At 41.2% G+C, this 27494-nt stretch overlaps 1 protein-coding gene across 13 annotated transcripts in view; it reads right to left on the bottom strand.

The window, feature by feature from the left end:
* The window catches only part of spag9a (sperm associated antigen 9a), a 42343-nt gene that overhangs the window by 13776 nt on the left and 1073 nt on the right, over positions 1-27494 (bottom strand). The window contains exons 2-32 of one of the 13 annotated variants that reach the window (XM_056401242.1): positions 24713-24833; positions 22349-22419; positions 22139-22227; positions 21745-21895; positions 19490-19579; positions 18105-18240; positions 17738-17831; positions 17535-17656; positions 16848-16859; positions 16304-16318; positions 15979-16036; positions 15690-15842; positions 15524-15575; positions 15247-15377; positions 15079-15135; positions 13623-13787; positions 13277-13406; positions 12637-12726; positions 12434-12541; positions 12088-12280; positions 11760-11975; positions 11372-11582; positions 10760-10876; positions 10331-10411; positions 10165-10232; positions 9913-10064; positions 9509-9680; positions 9114-9227; positions 6936-7112; positions 6275-6412; positions 6013-6110 (exon numbers count right to left, since the gene is read on the bottom strand). In XM_056401242.1, the coding sequence (XP_056257217.1) occupies positions 6013-6110; positions 6275-6412; positions 6936-7112; positions 9114-9227; positions 9509-9680; positions 9913-10064; positions 10165-10232; positions 10331-10411; positions 10760-10876; positions 11372-11582; positions 11760-11975; positions 12088-12280; positions 12434-12541; positions 12637-12726; positions 13277-13406; positions 13623-13787; positions 15079-15135; positions 15247-15377; positions 15524-15575; positions 15690-15842; positions 15979-16036; positions 16304-16318; positions 16848-16859; positions 17535-17656; positions 17738-17831; positions 18105-18240; positions 19490-19579; positions 21745-21895; positions 22139-22227; positions 22349-22419; positions 24713-24833 (3582 nt within the window). Of the gene's footprint in view, positions 1-3656; positions 6111-6274; positions 6413-6935; positions 7113-9113; positions 9228-9508; positions 9681-9912; positions 10065-10164; positions 10233-10330; positions 10412-10759; positions 10877-11371; positions 11583-11759; positions 11976-12087; positions 12281-12433; positions 12542-12636; positions 12727-13276; positions 13407-13622; positions 13788-15078; positions 15136-15246; positions 15378-15523; positions 15576-15689; positions 15843-15978; positions 16037-16303; positions 16319-16847; positions 16860-17534; positions 17657-17737; positions 17832-18104; positions 18241-19489; positions 19580-21744; positions 21896-22138; positions 22228-22348; positions 22420-24712; positions 24834-27494 lie in introns of those variants that run through there. The other 12 variants (XM_056401238.1, XM_056401239.1, XM_056401240.1 and 9 more) reach the window with 12 other exon arrangements.

Raw genomic sequence — 27494 nt, 5'->3', positions numbered from 1 at the left:
TCAACACGCCTACAATAATTTAAAGGAGTAGTTCGGATTATTTTATGTGGGGTTGTATGAGGTACTCATGCATAGTCAGAGTGTTACCTGCACTAGATTCAGATTAGCGCGCTGCCAGTTAAGAGAGCCGATTGGGAGCACCGGCACACCAGCAGAGCTAGGTGTTGCTGTGCACAGGGCCAGCAGAAAATACGTGCTTTAGACACTTTTAAAAACACCCAACGAAACAATCCAATATCTGTTTAAATGTACGCTTTGTGAAGAATATTTTCAGCGATTTATCCTCCCATCCAAACAGCACTTTTCGCTCTGACTACCCCATACAACCCCACGTAAAATAACCTGAACTATCCCTTTAAATTGTAGACTACAGGATAAGGCATATAGACATTAAGTGTGTACATATTGTCTTAAATAGTCATGTGCTCACAATTCGCTGCTTACAGAGGAGCAATAAATTCAGAAGCTGTTTTTTTTGCTTGTGCGAACTTTAACTTTGGATGTGGGTGTGTCCGGTTGCAGCCTGCAAGTCAAAAATGATTGACAAGCGACCTCTTTGCTCGGAGGCTGCCAAAGAAGCTGGAGAAAATTAAGAGAGCAGAACACAGAAACGAGGGCACTCTTCAAATGTTGACTTTGCAGACTGAGTGGCGCTCAGGATTTGTTTTGTGCACCTCGAATCTTTTGACACCACCATTCTTCCACAGAGGAATTGTTTGGTACAGAGCAAGTAATTGATTTGTTAAATTCTGGCATGCAGCAGCATCAGGTGCTGTTTGAAATGAAGAGAAGAAGATTTTGCAGTTCAAATGACAAATGAATCATGATGGTATAAACAGACAAAAAATAAAAATAAAAAAAAGAGCAGCAGTACCAGCACACACAACACAAAAAAAATCCAGACAGTCACAATGGCGTTCAAGGAGATCTAATGTTTGAACCTCAAAGAATTGACTGCCTCAGATCAGCTATTTGAGTATTCATACTGTATCTTCTCTCTCCGTCCAGGGGAGCCGAACCACATGCTTTGGGATTGCAAGTTTGAGGGAAAACACACAAACAGACACCTCTCATCTTGTTTCAGTGGAACTGAAAGCTGGAAGCTGGGGGAGTCCTGATAGTATGTAGCAGATCTCTTTCTCTCTCTCCTCACCACCGCCACATGTTTCACACCACTGTCATCTGGGGAGCCTCTCCTCTTTCCTCTGTCTCTGTTCTCTCTCTCTCTCTCCCCCACCCACCCCCTCTGTTTTTCTAGACTTCTTGGATTTCTCACCTTCCTCTCTTTGCTTTCATCCAGCCCACTTCAACACTAGCCAAGAATGACTAATTCTGAAATGTCTCCTAAATAAATCAACACACTGCTCCACCGCTGTGTTGACATACCACAGGCATCCTTGATAGTGTTGCAGCTATCACATCTATGCATTTCACCTGATGAAAGCTTTCATGAGGCTACAATGTGTGGTGAAGCTGTTATAAAAGCAGTGACATTGGCCTTTTTATCCTTTTCTTCCCACTCTGAAGGTCATTCGCTGAAGTTCTTACGGGCTTAATCTCGCAGCTTGATCACACCATTGATTTCGCAGCCTGCATCGCATGTCTTAGACAAGCACAGTTGTCGACGTTCACATCAAACTGCATCCAAAACAGAAAAAAAACTAAGGAAGAACACAATAAGGGGGCTTCTAGCTTTTACTGAAGGATGTATTTTCTGGGATCATCGATTACTAACAGAGAACAAAGCGCATCAAAATGTTTGACTTTTGACGGCGGGTTGACTTTCACAAGGCAGAGAAGGACAGAGAGAGGCACAGAGTAGGCAGCTGGGGATGTTACATAACAGATGAATCGTGCATTCACATACTGGGGCCTACTGGGTTTAATTTACCGTCTTAAATGACCAAGTCAAGCTCCATAATAAACAATGAGCAGAGTCGAGCACACTTTGAATTGCAGGTGCAGTTTCACATACATATGCCCCTCATCTATTCTTTTCTCAGAACCTGTAACTCGTTGAAAGCAATTTTTGCCCCAACCCCCATCTGTAGGATAAAGCTCTGACAAACAGGAAGATGGGATCACTTCTCCTTTTGCAGAATCCCAGCTGTAATGCAGCACATCGGACCTGGCATGTTACAGTCTCAGAATCCCCCGTCTGGGCTACATCACACTCTGTGACGTCAGAAACCTCTTTGTATGTGTGTGCAGACCTCGCTGTCTGCCCCCGCACGGCTTAGGAGGAGGAGGAGGGGTGGATGAGCTGGGATGGAGGAAGAGACGGAGAAAGGCAGAGAGGTGGGAGGTGGGCTTTACGCTGTGATGTAATTTCATGGAAATTGTTATGTGTGGTGATGCTGCATCCTACAGAAGCTTTTGAACAGCACAGCCTCCTACTGGCCGAGGAAAATACCACATGAACTCTTTGCCTCATTGCCAAGTTTCTGACTGTAAAAATATGATCTTTATGTTGACACCTCACATTTAGCAGCTGCGTTTCCTCATATTGCGCATCAACAAGCCTTGGTTCTTTGAGGAAATGCAGGTACTGACACTATTATATGCCATACTGGAGCCATACTGTGGCCTGAATATATATGAATATATTTTCATTATAATTATGCTTTGGTTTTTCTGCAACCTAAAAACGTACCAGCTGTGTTTGCACCAGCTGTAGACAAGTCGATGGGAGAAAGTAAAGATTAAAACAGCTTGGTCTTTAATTAAGTGTCAATATTCAATTATGGTGACATGTAGCGCAGATGTGTTATGCAAGAGGCTTCATGTCTTTTGAAACTACAGATACAAATCATTTTTGAATATGTCGCTGTGGAGCTAAGAGGATGATTCAGTTTTTTTTGTTTGTTTTTTTTTTAAATAGACATGCGGCACCATCTGGTGGTAATGTGGCTCAGTTAATTTGAAAGAGTCAGTTGTTTTATGTGTTGCTTATCATGTAATAAAACTTGAATATCATCAAATCTAAATAGTATTTGTCATTTGATTTGTTAAATATTGTATGCAATGGTATGGATTTTACTTATTGCATCATGGTAACATTTGTGTAGACATGCACATGGGATGTAAAGTGATATATGTATCAGTTATAGTTCACAGAGGATGCAGTGAATAAAGGAAAGTAATGGTGCAAGTTCTGGTTCTTAAGCATTTGACACTGTTTGTATGTTAATATTTAAAATTGTGATTACATGTCATCAGTGGATTATGGCATTTGTCATTTGTTTGTAGTATTTCTCTACAATATCTTGATATTTAATATCACAACTAAAAAAAAAAAAAAGTTATAATCTACTTCATCAGGACTGTGGCTGTGTTTTTTATCAGACTTGATTGACTGTGAGAAGAACAACAACCCAACAACTGTCATGAGATTCAGATTCAAATTCAAATGTTGCTGAATCCTGATTAGTGCGCAGAAGTATGTGACATCATACAAAATCTTGAATGTACCATAACCAAAATGGTTTCAATTTTGGCATAAAATAGTGTGTTCATGTCAAAACCCATTCCTCATAGTGAGAGGCTGATTAAGAAATAAAGTTTTGAGTGACCTAGACATACGTAGCCACACTTTTCAATTGGGAAAGAATTACATAAATGAATTTAACAACAATGAGACACATGATAACAGGAACTTCTCCATGAAACTGATTTAATAGATTGTTAAAAATAAGGCTATGATGCTGTTTTAGCAAACACTGACCAGAGGAACCACCGTCATGGCAGTACAACGGGTAAATGTGACCAGTCTCTGGGTTTTACAGATGGACATACAGTGAGCACACATACACCGCACATTTGCAAAATCAAACACACTATGACACACTGTGTCTTGGGTTGAAACTCTATATGTGCACACACATGTACTGTACACACACACACACACACACACACACGCAACACACACGCACACACACACTATAGACATCCATCCCACCCAAAACGGTGGCAATAAACAGAGATTTAGCTGATAACATAGCAGTGTTCTCTTAAAAAAACATGCATAGCTTAGTACATGAATGTGTTGTTTGAAAACCACCGAGTTACTGTTTGCACACTTTGATCTTAGGGTTGGTCAGAAATTTCCAACATGATGACATTGATTTCTTTTATTTAACCATTATTAACAATCATGTAAACTCATTTGACTATTTTGTTTACAATAGCCTCCTATTATATTTTGCTCATGTAGAAAGTTACATTCTGAACCAAGATAGGCTCGATAACAAAGGAAATAAATACTGGAATGGCAAAAACACAATATAAAGTTATTTTGAAATGGACTGAAGACCAATCTTGGCCCAACTTTTCAGATATAAAAACAAATTAAAACACCTATTGGTATCCTTCATCATGTTACAGTCAAGAAAATACTCATTACTTAATAAAAGTGTCTCATGGATGAATACAAAACACGCACAATGCCCAAAGCAAGAAAAAATAATGACAATATTTGCCTTCCAGGCCTCCAAACATATCTGTAACAACAACACAAGGAATGATGAGGCAGTCATGAGAGACTCTCTTTAGTGCTGTGTGCATGTTCATTAGAAGGTGCCACACAAAAATGTTACTTTTAGTCAGATTCCCTTATTCAAGTTTATTCCCAATAAGATATAAATGTATAACCTTCAAATTATTAGACTCATACGACTTTTAAAGTTGGGGGAAAAAAAAAAAATAGTCAGTTTCACGGTGCTTCTTCTTTCATCCTTTGGTTATTGGGGTGCCACCTCGCTACAAATATGTGTACATTTTGTTCCCTTCACACAATTAGCACACACGGGAGTGTGGTGTACATTACCATGGGTGTTCTTCCAAACCTCAAGCGACTAACATCTAACATTTTAAAGTGCCAATGAGCTGAAGCAGATAGGAAGCACCAAGCTGGTGGCACAGGCAGAGTCTCCTCACACGACGGACGAGGGTTTAGCTTTGAAACGGCCGAGCAATCGCACGCACACACACACACACACACACACACACATATTTCCCCATGCAGGCTAATGCTAACCTACAGTACAGTAAGCTGGGCCTTCTACTCACAGGTAACCCTAAAGTACCCAGACTGCTTAGACATTATTCAGATCACAAAACATAATCCTGTGGCAAATAGGTTTCGGTGTCATTCCATATTAATACAACCTCTCCGATAATGTTTTATCCTACAACTTTTGCTCAATAAAAGCACATTTAATTATGAGTAAATGTTTTTTTGTTTTTTTTGTGGACCACTTGTACGTGCTAATAATCAGATGGTACAGTAGAGTAATCAGCCTCAGAAAACACATTCAAACAATTGATCCTTTTGATATTCTGTTTGCATTTTGACTTGCGGGTACCTTATCTTGACACCCAGCCCTAATGGTAAAGATAATAAAAATGCTAAACACAGGAAAAAAAAAAAATATCAGTGAATGCATTCACACACCGGTTGCTCGCACATACACAGACATGTGGTTTACAAATGTAAAAGTCTTACTTGAGTAATAGAAAATATTCTTTACTTCAAATCAAAACTTCCTGCTCCCTTTTTTAATGAAATCCTTCAAGTGCTTTTCCCTTTTGTCTTGTCACATCTAAACCATTTTTAACATTTGGGAGACAAACAATGTGTGTACATTACCTGATCAAACTTTGCCCACAGCTCTAGATAAGCTGACTAGGCCTTTTTCCTGTGTGCACCTGCTCTTCCAACATGCAACCCAGCAGAGGGGAACACTTGGACTGTGGACGTTTTCTTTAAGTTAACATAAACCTCACCTTACCTATTTTAAATTCATAAAGAATAAACTGTACAAAACATGGACTAAAAATAATTGTTTTTTGTTTTTACAAAGTATTCAACTACTCAGGCATTAAGAACAATCAGTAATATCAAATTAAAAACTTAGAGGAGGGCATGCGGGGGTTGGAGGGTGGCCCTGGCATTGACACAACAGTCTGTGATTTTTTAAATTTTTTTTTTTTTCAATCATGAGAAGTTGTGACCTGCCAGACGATGAGGTGGCTCCGCTCGGCCTTGGTGGGTGCTGACTGCTGGCTAGCTGTTGGCTCTGATAAACCGTCCAACTCACCGCCCTCATCGCCTGAGGAGGAAGATGACGAGTCAAACAAACAGCCGACCAGCTGGGTCGCAGCGGAGATATTGGTTGTTTTTGCAGCATTTTAATAGTCACACAGTGTAGAATCGGCTACGTTACTTTTCAAATGCAACCTTAAATATTTTGTAGGAGACACATGGTGCACTCACCCATTCTGAAGTCAATGTAGCCCTCGCCTCCACTCATGACCAGGTATGTTTTGGGCTCAGAAGTTGCTGTGTCAGAGGATTCAGATGGAGGGTCATCAGAGCCTGAGTCTGCACTACCTGGAGGAGGCATTGCCTGTCCTGTGACCAACCAAGAGTAAAAAAAAAAAAATAAATAAAACATTTTCAGTTTACAGTAATGAGAAGAAGAGCAAAACAACAAAGCTTTTGAAAAGCTGTAATCAGGAAGCTGCTGCCATTATTTTTTAATAATAAACAAGAAATTACCTGATTGTCAAAGATGAGTTTACTTTCTTTCCACTATTATTGAAATTGTTCACATTAAAATTCATTATTATTTAATCTTCTGATTATTTTATCAACTGATCATTTAGTATATGAAACGTCAAAAAGTAGCAAAATGTCACATCTGAGAAGCTGCAACCAACATTTCAAAGTAGTTGCAGATTACTTTTAATTTTTCAATCGACCAGCTGATTCATCGGTGAAGCTCAACCTAAAAATAACATAAAAATGGTGCTCCTGCCTGTTTATCAGATACAAAATACGACTCATACACACGGCTGGTGATTCTCACTGATTAATATCTATTCATTTTGCAGCATTTGTCTGTTCCGGTTTCTGGTCTGCACTGGTTGCTTACCTGGCACGGTAACAAAAAACTTGACTGCATCTCGATGTCCATGGAAACACAGCTGGGCGTGGGCCATGGAGCAGTATGGCACGAAGCTGCCTGGCATGGCACAGTCTGAACCGTCATCACCGTAAACCCGTATAGCACTGCCGGGCCGATTTGGCACGATTCCCGTTGTCTTGTTGGCTGCAAGATAAGAGAGAAATAAATAAATAAAAGTTGCTGTTGTCAAAAGGCAAATGTTATGGTGATTTTGTGCAAAAAAAAAAAAGAAAAAGAAAAAAAAAAAAGGGTTGGGTTTCATGTTGTTTGTTTGAATATTTTCTGGTGGTGTATTAAAGCAGTGAAGGCAGAGACTTCAATACAGGTCTTATGTGAAAAAGGGGACAAAAGACAAACTGTAAGGGCACTGGTGAGACGATCAAATCTCACATTGAGAGAGGGAAATGTATCAAGACAGATCAGTGTTGATCGCTCACTGACACACACACACACACACACACACACACACACACACACACACACACACACACACACACACACACCACACACACACACACACACACACACACACACACACACACACACACACACACACACACAACAGAGTGTTGAACTGATTCCCCATCCAGAAAATTAAGACAAAGCAGGGTTATGAGCAGAGCCCGAGCACAGCGTCTGTCAGACAGACAGCGAAGCGGTCTGTGGTTCATGTCAGCAGATGAGCCTGTTTGAACTCATTGTTTCTGAAAGCATAGACAAAGTGAGACGCCCATGCCCAAGGAGTAGAGGAGTACAGTAGGAGAGAATCTACAGGTTGGACAAAAGGGGACCTAAGCTGTCCTCCGTTTCCACTGACAGCAGAGCTGCGCAGCATAAACCTGCCAAACGGATTTCGTGTGAGCTACGCAGCGACTGTGAGACCTGTATCCATGGCAACCCAGTTGTCTTTTATTCAACAAGTAGCGCCTGGGTTTCGCAGCCTGAAAGGAAATGTAGGAACGCAGACGCACAGCGAGAAGAGAAAGAGTGGATGTAGGGCAGCCAGGATTTAGGGAGAGGTTAAAAAGCCAAAGAGAGAAGAGGTGAGGCTGTGAGGCCGTGTACAGTCTGATGTTGAATCATCCCTGAGGCACCGCAGAGCGTCCACGCTGAGGGTCTGTGGCTTCCTGAAGCAGAGGTGGAATATGAAAGAGTAAGTGGAGGCGGGAGTCGAAGAGGACAGCAGAGGGGGATATGAGTTTGATAAGAGCAAGCAACTTGTCTCCACTACTTCAGTTCCACTGTGCTTCAGTTCAAGCAAACGCCAGAGTGAGCATTCATTTTAAACCACACACACTGATAATGAACTCAACACTTTCACAGCAACGCACATAAAGCATTCAAAAAATATACTGTATGTGAGAAATACTCTAAACTTACTTAACTTTACTATCAGTCGCTGACCTATGAAACATTGTACGTGTATTTATCTGTTCCCAGCTTGATTATCGTAATGTACTTTATTTGGGTATCAGCCAGGCCTCCATGCACCATCTTCAGCGAATAAAAAATGCCTCTGCTTGTTTTATTACAGCGACAAACAGGTACAATCACATTACTCCGGTGCCCGCCTCCCTTCATTTGCTCCCTCTTAGATTTTGGATTGATTTTAAAATTTTATTGCTGACTTTTAAGGCCTTAAATGGCCTTCCCCTCAATTACATCTCAGATTTATTGACAGGGTATGTGCCCCACCTGTGAATTGAGATCTGCGGATGGAGGCCTGCTGGTCAACCCAAGGTCAAGGTTTGTGACTAACAGTGACCAAGCTTTTGCTATTAAAGCCCCCACACTCAGGAGCACATTTTTTTGTCTCAGCCTTTGGTAATGTTTGATAAATGTTTTAAAATGTGTTATTCCTAATTATTGTTCTAACATATTTTATTGCCTCTCTTCACTTACTGTCAGATCCTTTAGCATAATGTTTGATATATGTTTTTATTTAAGCTTTTTGCTATGCTCAGGCTGTTTGACCTTCTCTTTTATCTGGTTTTATTTTTCTGTGAAGCACTTTAAGAAAATACAAATAAAGAAACAAATTTATTATTATTACAGAGCTTTTCAATAAATACACACAGTTAAAGTAAATGGAGTAAGCTAGAGCACATCTGAGTGGGCTGTTGATGCCGTGCATGAGTGCAATACCTTCAGACAGCGGGATGGAGATGATGACGCCGTTTCCTGTCCCCACCCAGAGACGGCTGCAGGACACCACGAGAGCTGTGATTCTCACGAACGAGAAGCCCAGTTTACCCGTACCTGCACCACACACAGAGCAGACAGAGTGCACATTTGTTCACTGTGTCAATCCCACGATCAAAAGATAGAATTTTTACCAACGATACACAGGTGCTGCTTTCAAATCTTTATATACTGAACTGTACTTGTGACACTTTGACTCACAAGAAGCTTTTTTAATTTCTTACTCCTGCAACGTCAAAATGAAAACAAATCCCACTAAATAACTTCAGATTCAGAAGATCTAACTTTATTCTTTACTTTACTGACTCAAATAACTTTAGCCAGTGATTAATATATACCGAGCATCTTGCTGACGTAGGGCTCGATGTCCACATCCTGGAGGTGCTGGTAGGTGTGGGCGTGAAACAAGCGTAGGGTTGAATCCAGTCGGATGGAAACCCAGATACCGTCTCCAACCCAGGCCAGCTGCCGCACCTGGCTCTCCTTGCGCGGATGAGCGTCAAATGACTTCTGCTCATGCACGGCATGTCGAGATGCGATGTTGGGACATTGTGGAAATGTTCAATGTGAAAGTTGTAAATGTGACGTGTTTTAGATAAAGGCAAGTTTACACAGTATTTTGTTGTTTTGAGCTTTGCTGAAAGACAGGATTACCCTTTCCCCCCAGTAAAGTTTAATAAGTTGAGGCAGACTAGAAAAGAAAACTACAATGACTGTTAATTGTCTGTCGTGACTGCTGTACCTCTATCCTCATGGCCTTGGGCTGGATGATGTAGATCTTGTTCCTGTAACCACACCACACCTTGTCATGGACAACAGTCATACAGCGGATAGAGTGGTGGGGCCGGCCAAGATCCAGCAGATGGTAATTGGTTAGGTCCCATTGACCGTCTGCTGGCGAGAAACGAATAGACTTGAGAACCGAGGTCTTTGTGGCATGAAATGGGTCTCAGATTTGCGTCTTACTACGAGGAGTGCTATGCTACAGACTTACCAATGCTTCGGTGGAAAATTGCTAATGTCCCATCAGCCAACGCCACGAGGACTCTCCCTTTGACATGTCTGTAACACATGAGGAAGACACCGTTTCAGACATTTTTTTTTTTACCTTGAAGGTAAAATGGTGTGTTCAGTAACTACACAACCGACTTTGTACTCACACTATGCTGAGGATGGCGTCTTTCAGCTTGATGGCGTGGAGACACTTCCTCCATCGCGCCACGGATGAGTGGACATACAGACTTGAAAATGAGGAGACAGGGAGGTAAGGAATGGCTGAACAGAGTGCAGTGCAATACTGGCTTATGAGGAATGGATTTCAAAATAAATGAGAAAAATAAAGCAGGTGAAAGTGTGAGTGAAAGGATTTGCTCAACAACAGAAACACTATTAGGTTAAAACATAATGTCTCTTAATGAATTTTGGTCACCACTTATCAGTCATTTAGGCCTCATATTGAAAAGCACATTTAGTCCATTAAGCCTACTTTCTCAATGAAGTTATAACTGTGCAGTATTCACTCTGTCGAGGCCAACCCTTATTTTTTTCCTGCACCAATAGCTCCCTCTAGTGGCCATTGTCCTGCTCACCAGCCATTCTGAGCTCCCAGCCACATGGTGGGGAGGGCGCTGCTCATCCTCAGGACTTCCCCCTCTGAAGGATCTGAGTCTTCTGGCAAGGAGGCCACTCCATCTTGCCCAGAGCCCCTAGATCACAGAAGACAGACGTTTCACCAGGCAGCAGTCTTTCAGATACATGGCTACATTATGTTGCTTTTATTTTATTGGGACTACCAGGGGGAGAAGTATGATTACTTAAGTGCTAAAATTTTCAAATCAAAATGGGAGTTTTGTTGCCTCCTTTTAATGTGAAAAGAACCAAAAAAAACCCACATACAGTTCATCACTTGTATTGACCAAGTGTTGGTCCTCAAACCTTAATCAGGTTCTTAATCTTACTAAACATTTTATCATCATCGGGGTAGAAAACAGAGTAATTTTACCTAATTAAGATCTGAGGACCTAAACGATGTTCTGGGATTTTTGGTTCTTTCACAGTCAGTTTGTGATCTGACTCACCCGACTATAGGACTTTCTGGAGTGCAAGAACTCTGTGGAGCTTGTCGCCTCTTTTTAATAAAATATTTCTCCTAAAAATTTGCTATTGTGATTTGCACCTTGAAAACTTAAATCATTCCTCACCTCTGTGTGTTAGTAGGAGAAGAGTCAGTGGGTCCCACCCCCAGTGGGTCGGTGAACACATGTTCTGTGTAGATTCCTGGCTGGTTTTGATCCCCTCCCTGGTCCTCCTCTCCTTCTTCGCCTACACCAGCGTTAGCCTCCGTTGCTTCCGTTGCCTCTTCCGCAGTAGGAACCCCGTCCTCTGCCGGACTGGTCTCTCTGGACAGCTCGACTGTGGGCGATGTGCAGACAACAGGGAGAATGAATGATAAAGTAAAGGTTTTGGGTGGGGATTCAAACAAACAATGAAAAAGGTAGATGGTCATGTATTCTTGGGTGGGGAGGAGTGAATGTGGCTTCATTGACCTTATCACTGGCAAACATGGATAACAGGGCGGCAGATAACTACCTGAGCCAGAGATGACGGTATGCTCAGCAGGCTGGTCTGTGACACCCGCGCTGGCCGTCTGGGGGATGGCAGTGGTCCCCTCAGCGGCCATGGCACCATCGCTGCCTGTAGAGCCCACACTGGCTACGCTGCCGGCCAGTGACACCCCGTCACCTTGGCTAGCCTCCGGGTCTTGGGGTACCTCCTCACCTGCCGGATAATCAGTCTCCAACACCCCTGAAGAAAAAAACAAAAAACAAACACAGAATGATCTTACAGTCAAAATTCAGAGCAGACTGAATCAGAAAGGAATGAAGAAGTTACAGATGATGAATGAAGATCAACCTACCTGGCACACTGGCAATGCAGACGACGTGGGTGTTGCAGGCGTAGAAGCTGTCAAGTAGGTCGGAGGGCTGACTGGCATCCAGCACCATAACCTTGGTAGAGGAGTGGGTGCTGGTGCACACCCACACCCTACTGGACACCTCATCCTGAAGTATCAGCTCTTTCTCCTTCTCCTGCTCCACTTTGTCCTGATCCTTGTGGACAATACAAAAATCAGCCAACAGCCTCAACTCAGAACTTAAAGTTTGAAGAACTCATCAGACACACAGTGTAGCTCCAGTTCAAACATCATAATAATACAAAAACACCCAGAATAAGAGCAGCCTCTTCCTTAAGCTTCCTCTCACCTTACTCTCTTGCTCCAGCTGGTCCAGGCTACTCTGAGAACCTTTCGTCTGCTTAGTAAGCTCTGATATCCTCCCCCCACACAGGTTGACCCCTGCAGCACACCACAGCTGGGAGACACAGAGGGAATACATAATGAATATCTCATTTTCTTCAAAATTCAAGAGTGTTTTGTGGAATTAAGTATTTTCTTTAAATGAAGTACCTTCATAGAAGCATCTTTCTGATCCAGAGGTCTCAAGTATACTGGTACAGGTAAGTTCATTTTGTTCTCCACCTGTCCACCATTTGCCACCTGTGAGGGTAAATGCAGCAAATGTAAAGGCTTTTAGAAAAGATTTTCACAGAAGTTTTAACAAATAGGCGACATAATCAACACTGCTTAAAGCCAGAAACTTAAGAAAACAATTTGGGAATGTAGTGAAGTTTCTTTGAATGGTCGACAATCATTTGAATCAGCAAAATATGGAGTGAAACTACTGCGATAATGCTTGATTTTGGTGTGTTCGTCTGTTGTGAAGAGATGCAGTAATGCAGCAGGAAGTAAATTACATTTTCCCACTGTTCCACAACACAGATGGAGCAGAGGTAGCCTAAACATGGTGTCCATTTAAGCACGGCTGAAAGAAATATCAGCTACATTCATAAGTAAATGAAATAAAAGCAAAATATTCTTCAGTCATTCCCACAATGTCGAGCTCGATCTGGTGAGAATTTTAATAAATGTCTTCTTAATGAGAGAGCAGCAGAGTTAACTGAACCAAATTACTATCGACAGTCTTGATCAATATCACTGATCTAATATTTTCTTCTACTTAATTCCTATTCAAACCTTCACTTCCCACCTTGTATTTGCTGGGCAGGCTCCAGCCGTGTGCAGTGACTCGTCCGTCCTCCTTCTGCATGTGGGCCTTCACCTGTCTGTACTGGGCCCTTTTCTGCTCTTTACGCGAGGGCGAACTGCACTGGTCCTTTCTACAAGTAGAGCGAAGACAGAGAAAATGTCATCAGCTAACGTATGGGACATTATAAACATGTCCATCATCACAGGGCATTAAGTGAAAATATTCCAACAAATATTATAGGAGTAAGTCATAAGTTTCACCTTCTGTGCCCTTTTCAGAATTTTTCTAAACATGTTCACCTTGATAAAATGCCCCAAACTCACAGTCACATGACTCCATTACTCACTCTTCATTGAGGAAGTCGAAGGTCTTGGACTTCTCCGTGGGGAACTGGGAGAAGGTGCTACTCCTCTTTACCATGCCGCCCGGGGTGTTGTATTTCACGTTGGACTGGGAGTCCACCTTCTTTATAGCCGGGGAACTGGAGGAGGAGCTAAACAGTCTGCTGAAGCTGCAGGTGGTGAAGTTACAGAAAGCCAAGAGGGAAACAAGAGCCGACAGGAGTGCGGGGAAAAAGCAAGGTAGTAGGGGTCACCAACCAACCAGACAACTGAGGAACAACCACCAACATTTACTGTACAGTGACATAAAGCATGCTGGGAGTTGTGGTATAGCTGAGCACTTCCTATTAACTTCTATTTGTGTCTTTACCACCAAGTATCAATGGTATCTAACTAGATAGTTTCACACTTTCATAAGGGAGTGTTGCACAGGGGTAGTGAGACTTACTGTCGATGTCATTGGCACCAGAGTTTAAAAAAAATAAATACAATACCCAGGGCAAAGTCTCTGTGAAAAGCAGCATATATCCATGTATAAATTATACATAACTTAGCATGTGTAGATAAAAGTGTTGCCAGTTTGAATAAACAGATAAAAAAAAAAAAAAAAAATCACAGTTCAAAAAAAAAAAGAAAGAAATATCTTCCAACATCTGTCTAATTCATTGTTTCAGAATGATGTTCAGTCATGCTGTCCTGTACAATTTATAGTTTCCTTATTAACTATACATTAGAAACTGATAAGCAGAAAATATGGGGGAGAAATGGGCACAATATGTTAACATATTTCAATAAAAAAATATCAGACTGAAAACTGATGCAGTGACTAATACGTTGTTATTTCCCACCCAGGACCATCTGTGGTTAAAGTGAAATCAAACAACATATGAGGTTCTAGCTTGCTGCCTAATTTTTAAGACAACCACTTAAATCTGTTTGATATTTCTTACAATTAAAAAAAAAATTGATTTGCATAGAACTTAAGACAGAACCTGAACATGTATTTAGGCTGCTGGGGGAACTCTGTCCCTCTTTAGCGCCTTTGAGCAGACAGAGTGGAAAAACATCAAAAAGGCACACAGCAGGCAGGAGACAGGAAAGCCCGGGGGGCACAGGGAGAGTCATGTCTGAGCAGTTTGTGATAACAACGACTGATGCACTGCACGGAGAGCAAAGATTATGGATAGAGACACATCAAAGTTGGATTCATTTGTGATGGAGGAGCAGTTTTGTGTCAATGGAGGGCAAGAGCGAGGTTTGGCAGGGAGAAGGTTTATTAAACCATCTTTACCTAATGCTGCCAATTCAACAGAACATCGCGGAAGAGATAAGGAAAAAAAAAATATTTGAATAACTTGGGAGAAAATGTCACAAGAGTTAACTTGGGAGACTGTCAAAACTAAAGCCCTGACAAAAGGTGGATAAATATTGTAGTGTTTTTCAAAAACAGAGAGGACTCACAACTGCCAGATGCTGGATTTCTTTTTTTCTGTCAGTGTTGGATTTTCCCTTGAGGCCCTAAAGAAGATGATGAAGGTCATGTTAACTGTCGTTTTAGGACACACACAAGTACAGGCACAAAAACAGGGATTATGTACATGTGTAACTTTGCAGCCCCGTGTTCTGTACCTGATCATCTCCGTCCACCGCACAGCTTCCTGAAGCTCCATCAGTCTCTCTTTGTACTGGTTTCTCTCCATCAGCACCCTGGCCATTTCCACTCTGGTGAAACGCTTCCTCTGGGCCGTAGGCACATCACTCTGTGGCAGCACACAATTAAACCCACATGTGACCACACAGAAATACATTTCGTATTTTAGGAATGAGCTACATCTTGACGGAGACAGAACAAACATGTTATATATGCATAGAAAAGCTGGGAATAGTTCAGTTGCGGAAGACTCACATCTTCTTCATCTTTAGTTTTCTGTTTCATGTCCTCCACCTCCAGTCGCACTCTGAAAAAGACCATTTATTTTATATACGCGAGATACATAGTACAAGTTCTGTCGTTATTTTTGCAGTTCACAAGCACTGTAGTAATGAATTGCCAAGTTGCTACTGTGTCTTACTTCTTGAGCTCATCCTCCAGCTCTCTGGTCTTGTCCTCCAGCTTGGTCTTGGCCTGCAGCACGGCCTCCATCTCTCCCTGCAACATCTCCTTCTCACAGGTCAACTCATCCACCTTCAATATCAAGTCTTTATTCACTACGTTCAGGGCATTCCTGGAGGGACAGGGAGCAATAATTATTCAGTATTTTTTCTATTTATATTTCCTCTGGGGCCAATGTACATTGATAGTCCAGTTAAGGAATATCAAATGTAAAAGTCATTAAAGAAAACATTAAGCTTTGCACTTACTTTGTCTCAAGCAGTTGTGAATTCTCCTGAATGAGATTTTCAACTTCCCGGCCCATACCTGAACAGAAGTTTTAATGATGTTAGACTTTTATCACATGAAAAAAAATCTGGAGCAGTGACTACAGAGGCACTACATATTAAAATGAACCACTGTATCCATACTAAGAGAATCCAACAATATACTACATAAGATGTGAAATATCTCCTAGTGAGATATTTGTTACTGTAAGTTTCACAGCACACAAAACTACCACAAACACACAAACCCACAGCACACGTCACATCACTGACAGGAGAAGGATGGATAGAGTGGGTGAGGTCTTACCAATCAAACTAAGGTCTGAGAAAACCATGCAATCCAAGTCAGGCGGAAAGAGTAAGGAAGAGAGAGAAAGAGAGAGAAATGCCGAAAATAGTTTGAGCCAGTGGAATGACCAAAATGATGGAGGAGCCAGAGCTGAGCATGTAGCTGTTGACTCCACAAGCAAACAGGAAGAGATGCTGCCGAATATCTAAGGCTAGTTACATACAACAATCACAGCAGTAGAGAGAAGGAAAAGAGGAAAAAATACGAGGGCAAAAAAAATATTTCAAGCTGTAAAAAGAACAGTTAGGCCAACAAAGGAAGCATTAAACTCCTTCATCCATGCACCAAACTTTGTCAAAAGTAGTCAAAAGTCAAAAGTAGGCAGCTGAAATGCAGTTAACTGTGCATTAGTGAACCTACTGAAACTGTTATCAAACATAATGAAGAAGAAGCTGTGAGCTGTAACAAATGGCGGATATGGCAGAAAGTGACTAATGAGTATGGGTCAAAGGGACATTACAGAAGAATGTTAAGCTAAGGAAAGGCTTGAGGTCATACACACCAGAGTACTCCACTGGGATTATGGATAAAAGCCAGAGGATGAGACACGGGGAGAGAGAGAGGTGATGTTAGCATGGGTAGATGGCTAACACGGCGTAATATAACAGCAGGTGGTGTAGCTTCAGAGCAAACAGCAGGGGTTGGAGTAACAGTGAGTTTGAAACTAGTGCTATCAGTAGGACGACAGCTATTAGCCAAACGTAGCAGCATAAGCTTCAGCCAAAACTTCTCTGATATCACAAAATCTTTTTAGTAAAAGAACAATGCAACCTGAAGTGGACTCAAGTTTGCTCCACAGAGTCTATTGTTTTCTGAATCAGGACACTTCAAATTGTATGTTTACCTGTATTATTACTATACCACAGCCACTTACAAAATAAAAAAATAAAAAAACAGGCTTCATAAAAACTGGCATCCATTTTTAAATGTAACCCTTAAATGTAATCAGCAGGGAACCATCAGTACTAAATCAAAGTCAGATTGTAAAAAGTATTGCATCTCATTTCATATCTATTTATTTTCTTAAGATCATTTACCCTAAAATCAAAGTATTTCTAGACATTTCAGTTTCATTACAGAACATTACAACAACCCAGATGAAATTAATCCAGAGGATCTGACAGGATTTCTGCCACATTATTCCATTTCAGTGCTACATTGGTCCAATGAAGATAGAGCTCTTACTCACCCAGCAGGTCTGCCCCTTCATCCACATCCCCTATGAGGCCAGTGCCTGCAGACGACAGCTCCTCAAACAGAGAGTCCATATTGCGGTCAAATGCCATGTTCTCAATACCTTTGGTTGGGGTACTGAAAGAGCAATAAACAACAGGAGGTGATGTTTCGCTACCCTGTTTAAAACTGGCCCAACAGCAAGTTTTTTTGTACTACCTGCAGATCTTGTATCCACCCAGATCCATGTCCAGCTCAGGAGTGGACTCAATAATGTCCTGCACATCTGAGCTGTCCTCATTCTCTGGCAAACCTTCAGAAGACATAAAACACGCCAAATTACCCAAGAGAACGATGAATGCGTGACTGAAAATCTGCAAAGACTGTCTGTATTTGTGGTATTTTTAGACTAAAGTAAAACAAAAAGATTCTTCTGTGACACCTGTGAAGCATAAACACAGTCCGTCAAAACGTGTGTCATATATGGTAAATGACAAAAAAGAGAAATGCATGAAAGCCACCAAAACTAACGGATGACTAATGATTGTGAGTCCGTAGATAACAGTTTCATGATGTTTGATCCTACCCACTGATATGGATCTGGTCCCTGGTGCAGCCTGCACCTCAGTGCTCTTACTGTTCCCGTCTTCCCTCTCCATGTCGGAGGCAGTGGTGGACATCGGTGTGGCCGACTTGGAGCCGTTGAAGTCTGACAACTCATCCTGTAAACACAGGGACTAGTTTATGGCAACGATTACAGAGAGCTGCTTAGAGTCAAGGGCCAAGACGAAATGAATCGTTTCAAAATGAAGGAATAAAAACATATTGGACATATTCTGACCACAAACAAAACAACAACATAACAACACAGGTCAACGTGGAAAGCTGTAGGGACAGACAAGGTGCTAATCACAAACGTTGGGGATTCACTACATGCAGTACAACAGAAGACACAAGAGTCTAATTTTCCTCAGCTCTTAGATTGTGGAGAGCAAGAGCACAGTACGTGATGATTTCTTCTAAAACTAAAACTTTATTTTTAGCTCTCTGTCAAAAAAAAAAGAAAGAAAGACAGAAAGAAAGAAGGAAAAATATTCCTTAAACACACAAATCTGAAATACTAAATACTAAAATTGGAACTCAAGAAAACATCAGGACACGTGATAGAAATAGTGTTATTACACAAAAAAGAAAGAACCTTGAAACACTAAAGAAGCTGTATGTCTTTCAGATGCACAGAGGGATACATGAGCAACATAAACACAGACACAAAGTCCACAGAGAGCTACACAGGCTGCAGGGGGGTGGGAGGGTTCACACACAATCAACTGAACATATATTATGAGGGCACAATGAGAGCTGCCATTCTACCTCTAATACACAACACAACTGACACAGGGCTCAAAAACAAAAAACGGTTTAGACTAAAATGATAAATCTACTGGACTAAAACTAATGTTACACAACTACAGCAATAAGAGACAGCATACTGTTTAAATGTATAATGTTATGTTGTTGTACGATGAGTGATCAGTAAAGAACATGAATGAAGCAAAAATACAAAAAAACCATGTGAACTATAAAACTCATGCATTTTTTACTGAAATGAAAAGCAAATCAGAGGCCAGATGCAACCACACTGTTATTGAATATGACAGATTAATAATTAACCGATCCCATCTGTGACACAGCTGATTGGTGCGTGCACTTATTTTGAAAGACCCCAGTGTAGCCTACAGACAGGATATGGTTGCATTTAGCTCAATGTAGCACAGGTGGTCTGTGAAGTGAGGGTCTATAAATGCACAAAGCGAGAGGCGACGCTTTTGAAAGAGAAAAGATGAAACAGCAGAGTGGAGGAGACTACTGAAGCCCGCACGCACACACACACACAAACACTGTGCTGTCCACAGCCAATGCGGGCGTGCTGCTGCTGCTGGCACTTCCGCTAGCCGCCACTCATCCAACTACCTTGCAGTCGTCTGCCAGTGAATTCCCCCAAGTAGAGTCCTGCGCACTCTTACCCTCCCTTTCCTTTGGGGGGTCAGCAAAGTCCAACTGCTTGGGGGGGAAGAGTAAGAATGAAGCTCATATGTGCAGAAGCAGATTAGGAGAAATGCATACACCTCCAAATGTGCATGTCTGTGAAGTGAATGGAAAAGTACTACTGTGTGTGGCAAAATATACAGCTGCGCGTGAGTGTCAACTGTCTGGTCCACACTACAAGCAATAGATCCTTTTTTTAAAATCACATTAATTAATCTTTTTTGTTACTCATCTTACTATATCTAGAAAATAATAAATCTGAATCTGAATCTGACTAACGCTACCAACTGTAGAGCTGAAACAGTTAGTTAATTGATTGATTTGTCAATCGAAAGAAAATAATCTGCTACTACCATTAAGAAAAAAAACTCCCCAGTTCCAGCTTCTCAGTTGTGAATATTTGCTGCTTTTTGCCTTATGTGATAGTAAAGTGACCATGTTTGGATTTTGGACTGTTGGCCAGACGAAACAAGACATTAATTGACGTCATCTTGTGCTGGAAGAAATTGTGATGGAAATGTATCACTATTTTCCTGATAGTAATCAGTAGTTCACTTCCCGCCCAAACCGAATTGCTTCTTTCATCTAACCTACAGCCAAAATACTTTGCAATTTGCATACTGATATGAAATGGAGAAATCCAAGCAGGTTTTTGCATGTGGAAACAAATATTGGATGTTTTCACTTCATAAATAAGTAAAACTATTACTTCAGTGAAAATGATGGGTAATAAAAATCCACAGTCCTCTTTCTGTGTGAAAATCCATTCCTGTGTTTTTAGTTTAAAATTCCCTCTTTTTGTTGAGATAGTGTTTTCCTGCTGAGCTATGGCAGAGGGACAGAAACACCAAGAGGGAATCTGGTACTAAACAGATTGTAACTTGTGCATGTCATTAACCTGTCGTTCCTTTTCACTCGCCAAGGTAACACCTACCGCTCCCATAAATAAATATGACGTTTCTCTTCAACTCTCAGAGCCTTTCTGCATATCAAAGCCACTCGCGTTCAAAAGGCCATGGCCCAACAATAACCGTCCTGTAGCACCGATTACATAAGAACCAATCACATTCCAGCTAGCCTTTTTCTCCCTCAGCGACTGGCTGCGAGCCATACAGCGGCATCACTCCCATCATGCACCGCGCCGCAGAGCTGATGTCCCAGTTTAAACAAAAAAACGCAGCAGTGGGATGAAATAACACTGTCACCCTCCAGGTCCTAACTGCCACAGATACAAACATAGTCCACACTGCAAAACCGTTTTGGAGAGTGCAAATTATTGTTCTGCATAGAGAACAGCTTAACTGCAGCTGACAGAGCATAACCATTATAATGTGCGAGAGGACTGAGTTTAACATGATCTGAAATCACTGCAAATACACATCACATGACAAAGCTAAATATCATAATTTGTGCCTGCATCAAAAAGGAGATTGTTGTTGTTGCACTCATATTCATGAGATATATCTAATGACCTCCTCTGACTGCTGCACTAGGGGAAGTTTGCATATTCATCAGTGGCTAAAGAGGAGGTTAAGGAGGATGTCGGAAAACAGAGATCGCCTTGTCAGATGCCTACTAAAATACGCTTAAGCACGCCCCAGCCCTATCAAAGGCCCTCTATTTTTAAATGGACCCGAAGCCAAAAGTGCAAAACTCCTCTAGCAGTAGGAAATGTGATTAACGGTGATCATATTTTTATGTTTGTTAACTATCGACACCTATTTTTAAATCACCATTTGAAACAAGTGTTTTGACGACTTGCTCTTAACAGTTTATTGAACCGAGTAATAATCGGATCAGACTAAAAAAATTTTTTTCATCATTTTACGATCATCAGAATTCAGATCGAACAATCAGCATCCGACACATCGCAAAATAAGACGCACAACTGAGACTCTGGACCAAATATAATGGGGGTCTTTGAGTCACAAACATAGCGTTGTTTGTCTTTCACTATGCTGCACTAACTGATGCTGATTTCCAAACTCCCCATAAGAGTCATAAAGCTGATATCATGTAGTCTGACCCTGACCTGAGTTTATTCTCTGCAAAAAGGAAATATCACACTGGAATAAGTCCTTATTTTGCACCAGCTGTGATCATATGGAGGAGGTGGCGTCCACACACAAACACACACACACACACACAACACACACACACACACACACACACACACACACCTTGAGGCTAGTGTTGGACCGTGGCTGTGCTGGATCGGTGAACCTCCAGCCCTCTGTGCCCGGTGTCTCTGCTTTGGCCTGGGGGTCTGGGATTAGCAGAGACGCCCCACCAGATGAAGGGAAAATCCCCAAAGAAAGAGGCCGCTCTCTCCTGCATTGGTAAGAGGGATAAGAACAAAGATTGCTGGTCATGTTTTCTCATTGGCTCAATCTCAATCTATCATCTCAGTTGAGCCCTTGTTAACCGCTAGGTGTTTCATTTATAGGTAAAAGATAGATCAGTCAAGTTCACATAAACGTGTTCACAAGTTTGGTGCAAGAGTGTTATTTTGCCATGAAAGATATTGTTCTTCACATTAGTTTCTTAACACAAATTTATCCTGTGTGATCTTACCTGACTCGGCTGCCCGTGCTCGACTCTGAAGTCTCACTAATCTGCTGCATTTTGATCCTCTCTACATGCTCCATATAATTATGGATCATCTGCAAAAGTCAAAGCAAAATACCCAGAGGAAACCAGTCATGTATGTCATTAACGATTACAACTGCATAACATTTCCTTCCTTTCTTCCTTCCTTCCTTCCGTCCTTCCTCGCCCACTTACCTCTGTGTGTCTCAGATGGAGGGAGTTGTATTCCTTCTTGAGCTCCAGCTCTCGTTCTTCTAACCTGCCGACTGAAACAGACGACAACAGTGCTCAGTTGAAGGCAGCCACTTTACGAGGTGCAAGACAAAATGGAAATTAAAAATACTAAATATTGCAACTAGAATCTGGACCATAATACAGTGACCAGCAACACAATACTTCCATAGAAAGGCTATAGATTATAGATCATATATCATTAACCCATTAAGATCCTGCATTGCACCTGACAAGAAAAGAACAGCACCATTACAATTTTTTTTTTTTTTTCCATTTTTGACTGTTCAGGTGCAAACTGTAGCACAGTCATATATGTAAAAGTGTGTGCATAATTTTGCTCTACCAGGCAGGCAAAGGGGATAATCTGACTCAAATGGGTTTCAATGTAGGCCAATTTAAGAAGTGACAAAAACACCTAATCCGCTATTAGTGTGTCAGCTTTAGCCTAAGCAACACCGAGAGCTGCTGTGGCAGACAGATGTATAAAGCATGGATACTATCAATTACGGCAGCTAAAGCTTCTACATGTTGTGTGAGCATGTCTTGCTTATGTGTGTATTTTGACACTGCCGAGGGATTTCATTCTGCTATCGTGAGTCATCAAATTCACAGAAACATGTAATGAAGTCAAGGCCTAACAGGCTACACACAGGGGAGATAGTTGTAGTCTGAAGTAATCCCTCCTGTGTGTTCGTATTAGTGATGTGCGAGAATGACAAATCACTGAGTGTGGAGTGTGAGGCTGAACATTAAGGCTGTAACACTGATTGAATTTACAATTTACTGCTCAGGAAATCTGGTTAGCACGGGTCAATAAAATTACTTTCTTTCTGTATTATTCGTTCTAACAGGATGTTAGAAACAACACAACAGAAATGAAAACACTGTAATTTCACCTGATCTCTGTGGGAGTGTAATCGTCCACCGAGGTCCATTCAATATTATAACATATTTCTGCTGAGAAGCCTAGAGAGTGAGATGTGTGTCTATGGAGAAATCTTCATGAGATTGTCGGATGCCTTTCGCTTGACCAATGCAAGTTCAATGGGCTGAGGCCTTACATTAATACAATACTTAAAAATAGCAGCGTATCTCATAATCACTCATCAAATTCAGCCTGGATCTCAGCGTGATGGTGCAGATGAGAGTTTCAAGTGTCCCTAATGAGAGTTCAAGACAGTGACAAATAAAACTAGACAACTATAAAGTAAAACTGACAAGATTATTGTTGTATTCAGTGCCACGCAAGTTAAATTAAAGCCATGAGAATGGCTTCAAAAATCTAAGCTGTGCCGTCAGCACCTATTAGCTGCCACTAGCTGCAGCCTTGTTAACTTTGCAGTAGCTGTGGACTCTGTCCTAGAGGCCTCGGGACGCAGCCAGCTCAGGTGCTGCCACGTACAGTAATGAATAAATGATTTACCATTCAGTGGGAGCGGCAGAGGGATGATCAGACCACCAAATTTTCCCAAAGAGGGGAAACAGTTAATTATGACTGACAATGGAACAAAATCACGAAATAATTTACATTTGATTTTCCAGAATAAACCAAACACTGAGCTTCTTCTGTTTGCTTTGTTAAAACCTGGGCCAAAAATTAAAATATGTAAGAATTTCATGTTTTCTTCCCCATCACAGTTTTGTGTGAATTAATGATATTGCTGTCTTGCTTTGCCATTTTTATACTGGACCAGTCACTGTGTGAATCCACTATATCCAGCACAACAGAGCATCTGAGCCAATTGCTTTGCCTCCATTCCTTAATCCACCAATACGATGGGCGGTAATGCACTGCCGCATTAGGAGTACGGGAATAACAGAAATCCTATAATCCCATTACTGTTACCCCCGCGAATAGTGAAAAAGAGAGTATGTGGGTGTGTATGGTTATATGTGTGTGTGTGTGTGTGTGTGTGTGTGTGCGCGCGCACATAACGAGCCATGACAGAGACATCAAAGTAGTGAGGAAGGTGGCATGACGAGAATAAAAAAATGGCAAAAGCAGAGGGAGAAATGAGTCCATAACACAGTGACTGTAAGAGGAATGACAAGATGTAATAAATTATCAAATTTTGCTTACATGGGTGCATGTGTGTATGTGTTTTTTTTTGTTTTTTTAATTGCTTTACCAGATTCATGGGGTCTAAAAACCGGGAGCCCGCTATACTTTTGGGTCCCTACAGCTTTGCAGGACCCACAAGTTTAAATGGCTGTTAGGGTTAGAATTGGGTTTAGCTTAGGCATTTAGATGCGATGGTTGAGTTAGGGTAAGGGGCTTGGGAACGCATTATGTCAATGACAGTGTGTGTCTGTGTGTGTGCTTACTCTGGTCTGCGTAGTTCTTGATCTTGAGCTCCAGTTGCCGGGAGTGAGACTCCATTCGGTCCACATGGTTCTGCAGGTCCTTCTTCTCCTGTTCATGAGTGTCCTCAAACTCAATGAACTTCTGCTCAGACACACAGACACACATACACACACACACAAAGAGCTTGGTCAGACTTTTTGGCAATCAATGTATAACCTATCATTTGCCGTCAATCATGTGATGCTGTTTAAAGTGACAGAGTTTTTTTCTTGTCATATTGTTAACTGAACCTTGATCTACAGCAGCAAATCTATCACCAAGATGCATCTAAACATGAGTGTGCTACTGATGTCACTAAATTAATGAAACCATTAATGCATCGCCGAACATTTTTTTACTATATTTATATTCAAGAAACAGGCAGCATTGGTATAATGAATTTTATATTACACGGAGCTAAAATATTTAGTCTAACAACAGCTGTTGGATGGACAAAACTTTTTTTGGCAATGTTTAATATAATAGCATAGGCCACATGAACCACTGTGACAACATAACTTTCCACAACCATGACAATGGATATATAAATATGTCTGAATCAGTGCAAGACAGTGCTTAATCTTATTGATTCATATGGAAATTCCAGTTCTTCCTAGTTTTCTTCTAGCCAGACCTCTAAGAGGGAGAGTATATGTGTATATATGTGTGTGTGTGTGTGTGTGTGTGTGTGTGTGTGTGTGTGTGTGTGTGTGTCAGCGTCCACATCCTGTCCAGCTGAGCAAGCCAAGGCCCCATTGTGGCTGCCCTGCTTCCTCTGAACACATGAATCCCACTGTATTTTAACATATAAACACATTACAGACTGCCTGGCACTAAATGTCCAGACCCAATGACAAATGATCACAAGATCACATTAATTTTTTTTTTGCAACTATAGAATTTTGTTTATTGCAGATATGAAGGGGCCACTGCAGAGTTTTCATTCAGGTTTACCAAATTCATATGATCAGCAACTTTTGTGTAGAAATGATCAAAGTTTGTGTAAAATCTAATTAAATATCACAGATTTACAACTTTCAGCTTCTTAAAAGTGAATATTTTCTGGTTTTCTTGGTCTTTTATGATAGAACATTGAGTATTGTTTTGGGTATTGGGTTTTACAGTGTTGGTCTCTTGGAAGTTTTGATGGACATTTTTGCAGAGAAACTGGAGAAAAAAAACACAGATTACTTTTAATGGACTGAACAGCTGGCTAGATGCCTCAGGTTTTAACCAAAATCAATGATTTCCGCAGTCATCAATATCATAAGTAATTTGTGCTGTTTAATTTTATGCCTACGTCTTCAAATTACATTAGAGATTAGAGGAAACAGGGCAGCAAAAATATGGGTTTTACACCTGTACCCAGCCACAGAGTGACCTGCTGTAAAATGTATCATCTGAAAAGATATGAATGGGCAACCCAGGGAGTAAAAGGTCTAAAAAGGGGGGTCTTTAAAAGAAAAAAGTCAATACATGTGAAGGCTCCAACTGATCATCTCATCTGGAACCAGCCTCCCAACCAGAAACATGACACCCTTTGTGTCATATGATACAATGTGGGGTGGGGGGTGGGTCAGTCTGAGATGCCAGAATTTTGACACTAAAATACAAAAAAAAAAAAAAAAAAAAAAAAAAAAAAAAAAGGCAAGCTGGGGAACGCTCTCTTTCTGCTAGTTTCTGACAAAGCAGCACATGACCTGGAAGTAATACTGAGCCTCTCCAACAGGCTCAGCGTACCACTGCTCACTCCTCCTCAGTCAAGACAATCCAGTTTAACCATACCATGTGCATTTCTCTACTCTAACAGTGCGGGATGAACCGTGTCAGTGTGTTTGTGTGCATGAGAGTTTGTGTGTCTGGTTGTCACTCTGCTTCAGTGTCACTGTGTGCATGGAAGGGTCTACATGTCCACATCATATCGGGCGTCCCAATGCCCTGAGTCAAAAAGGCAAGCTGGGACAGACGGCCTGAGTCACATCACATCGCCCTTAATACAGAGGCTCCCGGCCAGGAGGCAGAAGATTCACACATAAAAACCACACACATCTTACACATTGTCCCAGCCAAAAATATAAGATCCATAAAACACACATACACACATACACACATACACACAGACACACAGACACACACAAACACACATCTGGGTGTTTTTTTTTGGCAATGTCTGGCACTCTTTACTCTATTCCATTTATTTGACAACTGTAGTTTCTAGTTTTCAGATTAAGAATTCAGATGAAACATACAATAAGCTTAGAAAATACAACACACATTAAGATTAAATCAGTGGTTCAAGTTATCAGTTCCACCAAAGCGCCATCTCCCCTCTAAACTTCTCAGATGGTTCCATTTAAATAACTGTTGTAGGCCCAAAGACGTCAAGATTAAAAAAAAGTAGATCCGTGTGATTTATTTTATTTTCCTTCCTCTCATTAATTATATCATGACCCTTCAGATTTAACTTGTAACACTGAGAAGGAAGCCTGACCAAAGACCAGACAAACCAACAGTATATGCAGTAGCTAAAACTAGCTTGACCTCAACCAGATTCAACAGTAAAATTCTGCTTACACACTGGTGCATCAGTACTAACAACTTACTTGCATACTTACATACTTTGAGCGCATTTTCTTATACTTATATATATTCTCTTATACTTTTACTTAAGCAGACATTTGAATGAATGAGTTTTACTCATAACAGGCAGTGCACGGTGGTGGACTATATACATGATATGATCATCATAATATATGGTTTGGG

This window comes from Seriola aureovittata, chromosome 17, assembly GCF_021018895.1.
Source record: "Seriola aureovittata isolate HTS-2021-v1 ecotype China chromosome 17, ASM2101889v1, whole genome shotgun sequence".
In the NCBI taxonomy this organism is placed as follows: Eukaryota; Metazoa; Chordata; class Actinopteri; order Carangiformes; family Carangidae; genus Seriola; species Seriola aureovittata.
This window is presented reverse-complemented; position numbering and strand designations above follow the sequence as displayed.